The sequence below is a fragment of the Marmota marmota genome, unplaced genomic scaffold (genome assembly GCF_001458135.2).
Source record: "Marmota marmota marmota unplaced genomic scaffold, marMar, whole genome shotgun sequence".
In the NCBI taxonomy this organism is placed as follows: domain Eukaryota; kingdom Metazoa; phylum Chordata; class Mammalia; order Rodentia; family Sciuridae; genus Marmota; species Marmota marmota.
Window position 1 is genome coordinate 3,213,651 of NW_025999862.1, and position 6,758 is coordinate 3,220,408.

General features: G+C 61.0%; 1 protein-coding gene across 15 annotated transcripts in view; it reads right to left on the minus strand.

Annotated features, from left to right (window-relative positions):
- The window catches only part of Col13a1 (collagen type XIII alpha 1 chain), a 144,577-nt gene that overhangs the window by 68,509 nt on the left and 69,310 nt on the right, over nt 1-6,758 (minus strand). For 11 of the 15 annotated variants that reach the window (XM_048809701.1, XM_048809642.1, XM_048809653.1 and 8 more), the window contains 2 exons: nt 4,992-5,018; nt 3,062-3,112 (listed from right to left, as the gene is read on the minus strand). The exons of 2 other annotated variants lie outside the window; for them this stretch is intronic. In XM_048809701.1, coding sequence (XP_048665658.1) covers nt 3,062-3,112; nt 4,992-5,018 — 78 coding nt within the window. The remainder of the gene's footprint in view (nt 1-3,061; nt 3,113-4,991; nt 5,019-6,758) is intronic. 2 more of the 15 variants (XM_048809659.1, XM_048809620.1) reach the window with 1 other exon arrangement.

Sequence of the window (6,758 nt, forward strand, 5' to 3'; positions counted from 1 at the left end):
CCCCCCCCCCCCCGCCCCCGCCCCACAAGCCCTGCTCCTGGGAAGGAAGCACATGGCCGGATGCCGCCTCTCAGGTCAGCAGCGTGAGCCCTGGGTGCCTGCTTCTCCTGAAGTCTCCTTGATCATCACAACACTCATCAAGTCCACCTCTGAAATGTCCCTTTGGTCCACCCCTCCCAGGGCCACTGGCTCGGCTCCAGGCCAGGCGTTGGTGACTGTGGCGCCTTCCGGTCCCCAGACGCAGCCTCTGAACAGCTTCCTCCGGATCAGGGAGGAGCAGGGAGGGCCTGGAACTGCACATCGGATCGTGTCTCTAGTCGGCGTCCCCCAAGCCGAGGGCTCCCCACCACCCTTGGGACAAAGCTCTAGCTCCCGAACGTTGTGTCGGGCTCCTTGTGAGGAGGCCCTGCTGGCCTCGCCCCTGGGGTGTCCCCCGAAGGCCTTCTCTCTCCTCAGGCTCCGGGTGCTTCTCCAGGTCGAGGCTCGGCACCCTCCCCGGCCTCCCCACCTCGGCAGCCTGTGAAGTCCTGGAGTCAGGTGAGTTCCCTGTCCTTCCAGAAGCCTTCCTTGTCCCCCCCAGGCCAGGCCCAGTGCTCCCTCCATGTGCCCCCTGTTCCCTGACCGAGGGCCTGGAGGGGCACGTCCCCTGGCACCTAGATCCTAACAGAGCAGCTCAGCTCGGGGACGCGGGGCAGCTCCCTGTGGACAAGAGAAGTTCAGGTTTCCCCTCTGCGGGGCGCGGGAGCCCTGTAAGACGGGGGTGTCCCCTAACCTGGCGGATGACCTGCCTGGCAGCTCAGGGTCCGGCCCCATTGTCACGGGCTCTCAGGAGCCCACATGCCCAGGCGCTGCCCCGGCCACTTGCCTGACTGGAATGAGAATGACCCGTCCATGAAGGGCTCGGCTGGCCCCCCTTTGCTTAGACCGTTTATCAAGTTCCAGGAGAGCAGGCAGGTGGCCCCGAGGGCGGTGAGGCTGCTTCTGTTCAGCAGCATTCATTCTGGGCCCTTCCTGGCTGAGCGGAGAGCCACATGTTCCCATCACTCCCAGCTGCCACCTTGGACTTGCCCCTTGACCTCTGTCCTAATGACAAGCAGACCCTTTGCCTCCCCTTCCCCACTCTCCCCAGCCCAGGGCAGAGTAGGAGCTAGGAGGGCGGCCCCTGGACGAGGGTGGCCAAGCCATCCTGGTGACAGTCACCCCCATGGGCCAGAGTTGAAGGACCCTGGGCTTGGCCAGGACTCCTGGGGCCAGAAAACCTTTCCCAGCGCCAACTTGGGTGCCCATAGAAACAACGGTTTCTCCTGAAGGTGAAGGTCCTGTATGTACATTAGCGCCTCAAGACAGAAGGGGCACTTGGGGGAAGTGCAGCTTAGAGTGAGGCCGGCCTGGCCAGACCTGGCTCCAGCCCTCGCAGCCGGGCACGCCTGGGTGAGTGTGAGCTGCTTCCTTCTGGAAACTGGGCTGGTGGGGCTGCTGTGCCAGAGGCCTGAAGGAGAACCAGTGTGGGGCCTGTTCTGTGTTATTCCCCGTCCCACCGTCAGGCCCACCCCAGGCTCCATCTCCATGCCAGAACCAGGGGACTGTCTTCCTCTGTGACCCTCCTATCACACAGCTGGGCTCCGGGCATCTGCACTGTGGCTCTCCCAGGACATAAGGAGGCACATCAGAGCAGCAGCCACGTGAGCCAGGAGTGACGGTGACACGGCCGTCTGACCAGGCCATTACAATAGCAGGTTTAATGCACTCACTTAGGAGTCACACTGCCATGGCTGGCTGATCACTCCCAGTGTGGCCACTGTCTAGCCGTGTGACTTTATGTAAGCCACTCAACCTCTCTGTGCCCTGGTTTTCTCATGTGTAAAGTGGAGGTCAAAACAGTTCTTACCTCTTGAGGTTCTCCTGGGAGGATTAAGTGAGTTAATAGGTGTGGAAGTCTCAGGATACTAACTGCCACAGACTAGTGTCAGTCCTCACCATTATTGTGCAGGCGGAGTCCAGAAGAAAGCTTGTTGATAAGGACAAGTCTCCTCATTCAGGTCTATTCAAATACTGCTCCGGCCCAGGACCCTGCTCATCCTTCTGCTCTTGCTCTTCCCCTCAGCAGTCAGCCCCCAGACTTAGCATGTCTCATCCTGGGTCTTCAAGCTCCTAGCAGCCTCCTACCTTGGAGGCAACCTGGCGACTTGTTTCCTGACCCTTCTCCCCCACCCGAGGTGGGAGGCTCCTGCTCTGCTCTTTGTTGAAGGCAGGACCATGGGCGGGCTGGGCTTCACCCTCTTTTGGTTGTTCCTGACCCCCTCTCTGTGCGCGGGAGGTCAGGAAGACAGCGTGTGTGACCCGAGTCTGCCTGAAAGCCTGGGAACCAAGCCCCTTCCCTTCCCTGGGCCTCACTGTCCCCCTTTTGAGAGGACTGTTCTAAACACATCTGGGGACCCGTGACCCCACGACATCCGTGAGAAGTTGGTGTTTTTCTCGCAGCCCCGTGGGTGGGTGCTCTTGGAACGCTATCTGCCGGCTCCGTCGCCCACGTGCCTGTCACAGTCCCCAAGGAAGCACGTCCCAGGGAAGCCACGCTGGTTTTCCCAAGCTCTGCAGAGTCACGGCTAAGGGACACGCAGGAGCCGGCGCTGCTGTGGAAAGGCGCCTTGGAGGGCGAGTGGTGGGCGAGGGCCCACCAGGACCAGGAGCGCCAGCTGGTCCACGACCTTGAACTTGGCTTTTGGAAACACAGCAGTCTCGTTCCCCGGAGGCTGGGGCTGCACCCAGGGAGCCGCACTTTCCCTTCTGCTTGTAAACAGAGGGGCCGCCTCACAGCTGCCGGGGGCTTGTGGCTAAAGGCCCAGCCTCCCAGCCCTCTCCGAGGCTGTCGTTGAGGTACATTTAGTGAGGTCACTTTCTTTAACATCAACAGCAGTTCTGTGGCCGGCAGGACTGACCGCATCACATGTGGTTGACGCGCCCAGGGACACGGCCAAGCCTCGCCTTCCCCTGGCCCCCCTCCAAGCCCTTTCCGCTAACCCTCCCCACCCTCCATGCCCCCCAAAGAGCGGCAACTTACAGGGGGGCCGCGGGGACCGATGATGGACATCCCGGAGTCTCCAGGGGCACCCTGTGGGGAAGGAGGAAGGGAGAGGGAGCGTGGGGCGGGGGCAGAGGAGAGGGCAGAGGAGGCTAAACGGGGTGCTGGCAGGTGGGGCGGGGGGGGGACCCCCACGGGCCAGAAGGAGGCCAGGGTGTAGAGGACAAGGGAGTGGGTGAGGGAGGCCAGAGTGTAGAGAACAGGGAATTGGGGAGCACAAAGCGGGTGAGCGGAATGTCCCGGATGAGTTGAGAAGAGCAGCAAGAAGCAGCAGAAAAGCCACGTGGGCAAGAACGTGAGGTGTGGGGGACAGAGGGAGGGGACAGACAGTGACAGGGCAGGGGCAGGCTCAGCCAAGGCTGTCCAGGCCCCCAGGCTTCACCAGGTTCCAGAGCCCCCAGGTCTTCCTCCCTGTCCGTCCCCAAACACCTGTCTGGCTGCAGACCTTGCAACTGGTGGACGGAGACCGCCCCTGAGCGTGGGTTTGTGGGACGGGGGTTGGGGACACAGACACACAGCTTGGGCCCACAGCCTGGGACCGACAGGTGGAGGTGGCCTGGAGTTTCTAGGTCTGGTTGGAGGCCACCCTGGGGCGTGAAGGCTGGGACACAACCTTTAGCCCTGCGGGACGGAGGGTGCTGGGTTAGGAGCGCCAAGCGCTGACACGGGTGGCTGAGCCTGAGGGGCGATGCTGAGGGCACGGGCAGCTCTTCAGGGGAGGGGCAGAAATGCTTTTTGTCCAATGTCACGCCTCCCGAACAGTGAGGGTGACTTCAGATTCGCCGGTGTTTTTGCCATGACAATGACACTGTGAATTTTTTAGGACGTAGTGGTGCACAGTGGTAAAAGCCAGGGTGCTTGGGTTTGAAGGCCCCCTCTGCTCCTGACCCCAGCTGGGTGACCTGGGGTGAGCTGGTTTGCAGCAGGAGTGACAGCACCGTCCCACTGGGTGCAGGTGAAAACGTCACAGCCTGATGCTGCAGAGTACTCAGCACATCCGGGCCTGGGCCTTTCTCCTGGGGGTTCCACCCCTGGCCGGGGTGCGACCCACAGTCTCCTGCCTTTGGAGGACTGCACGGCCTGGGGGCGGGCATGCTGGGTTCCTCTCCAGCTCTGACACCTTCCAGCTGGGTGATTTGGGTGTGTGACTTTGCCTCCCTGTCCCCAGGAACACAGGAATATGAAACTTCCCTGGAAGGGTTACGTCAGTGACAAACATACTTAAAACAGGGCCTGACAGGACTCATGCTGCATACGCCGATGCTGCTGTTATTATTATTGCCATTGTTGTTATTTTGGGAGACTCTGCTGGGGAAATACTTCCTGTGCCATCCTGGGAGTGCTGAGCTAGGCGCCTGGAGGTTTGGCTTCTAGATCCTGCTCCTCACTACTGCTGTGGGACCTTGGGCAGTCCCCGCCCTTCTCTGGGCTTCAGTGTCCTCCTGTCACGTGAGCTGCTTCGATAGCTTGTGTTCTGAAGTCTCTCAAGAGCTCACCAGGGCCGAGCTGCTGGGCTCTGATTTCCCAGGGGCTCCTCTCTAGGTTCTGGGGCCCCCTGGGCATTTCCAGCCACTCAACAGCAATGAGCTGGCCTCCTTGCCTAGGGGAAGGGTGACAGCCTGGCAGGGATCCAGAGCTATGAGGCCCCATGAAGTCACGAAGGCAGGGCTGGGGAGACCCACTCCTCCAGGAGGGCTGGGGGCGGCCCAGGAATCCCAAGGCTCAGGCTTGAGGGTGTGGAAGCTGTCGGGAAGCTGGCAGTTGGGACAGGCCTGTCGCACGCTCTGCCCGCACGGGCGTGGCAGGGGAGGCTGGGATGGGGGTGCTGCGGGGGACTCCTTCCCCACCACCAAGAGTCTTGCTGAAACCAGAAGGGTGGGTGGGGCGGACGGGGAAAGTGTGGACTCACCTTCTCGCCCGGTTGGCCCTTCACTCCCTGGGACAGCCACAGGTGACACAGGATGCAGGGAAGAGGGGGAGGGAGAGAAAAAGCAAGAGGGTGAGAGACAGGCACCGACCAAGAATGCATGTCCACAGCACAGCAAGCAAATGGAGGAAATCACCGTGAAATAGAAAACAGCAAAACACAGACGCTGACACGCGACAGGTCCCCCGGCCAAGAAGCAACGCATGTGGAAACTCGGCCTCACCCTGCTCCAGGCCTGGCCGGCTGCTCCAACCACCCGGGAACAGTGGCTGGGGCTGCAGGAGGCCCTCTCCAGGGATGTGCATGTGTGTGTGTGTGTGTGTGTGTGTGCGCATCCATGAGAGAGAGAGAGAGAGAGAGAACTCAAGACCCATGTAGGTCAGTAGGTGTGTCCAAGAAGCCATGACCCAGCTGGCTAAGTCCATGGGAGGGGGAGGTGAGGCTGTGGTGGACTCTGGGAGCTTTGAAGGCCCCGCTGGGGACCAAGTACAAAGCTCTGGCAGGCTAGACAAGCCCAGAGCCGTTAGGGTTGCCCAGGCCAGGTGTGGGGGGAGGCAGAGGGACATGGGTGGATGCACATATCTGCACACCTGGAGGGCAGGTCAGCATGCAGAGAAAACTGGGTGGTGGGCCAAGGGTCTCCTGGAACATGGTGCCCAGTGGATGGCTAGTCCCATCCGCCCTCCTCCCAGTGAGCCAATGGTGCCCCCTCTGGTGACACATGGTAATGACCCAGGAATTTCACAAGCTGTCCTTATCAGGAGGCTCCTGCCAGGACCCCTAGCCGGCAGCCAAATGGGCCCATTGCCACATTTAAAATAGCACAGGCAGTGTGAAGCCCCAAAGTGTCTTGAAAGTAGCCTTGGCCAGAAGGAACTGGGAGACCTCCTGTGGCTCCCCAACTCTCCCCACTGCTGTGGGTCAAGATAAACTCAGAGGGGCACTTCCTGGGGGGAGGGTGGGCAAATGGCAACAGGGCCCAAGGAGGAGGGCAGGAAGGGTGGGGGCAGGAGGCAGGGGGTGCCACTTTGTGTTTTGCAGCCTCCCCTCCAGGCCAGCCCCTGCCCATGGGGAGAGCCCCTACCCAGCAAGCCCAGGAGAGGATGCAGGACTGTTCCCTGCTCTGTTCAGGGCCCAGGGGCTGCTTGGGTGTTCTGGTGTGGACTAAGTGGGAGAGCTTCGAGGGGGCCCAGGGCTACCAACGCCCATTCCTTGACAGACAGGCTTGGGGGGGGCCCTGGGGAACTCAAAGCTTTGTGGCACAGAACACTTGTCTTTGGAATGTCTCAGGCCTTGGGGGCTTTGGCCCCAGGATCAGACCCTCCGGAGAGCTGTGGTATGGAGAGCTGTGATACTGTGGGTGCATTGCCAGGGTCAGGAGCACAAGTTTGGAGTCTGGCTGTCCGGGTTCAAGTCCCTGCTCGGCCACTTCCTGACTGTGTGACCTTGAGAAAGACATTGTACTTCTAGGCCTCAGTTTTCTCATCTGAAAAACGGGGATGGAAATGATGGCTACCTCCTGCAGTTCTCGTGAGGACTGAGTGAGCTCATAATGCGTGTGAAGCCCTGGCACAGGGCCCAGCATGGAGTCAGCGCTGGCAGGGGCTAGCTGGGCCGTCTCCCATGCTCACACCAGGCATGCAAATCCACACAAGGATGCCACAGCCATGCCCCAGGCCATCCCAGCCCAGGAGGTGAGGTTCAGAGGCCAAGCCAAGAACGGCATGGGGGGGAGGGGGATGGTGGGGG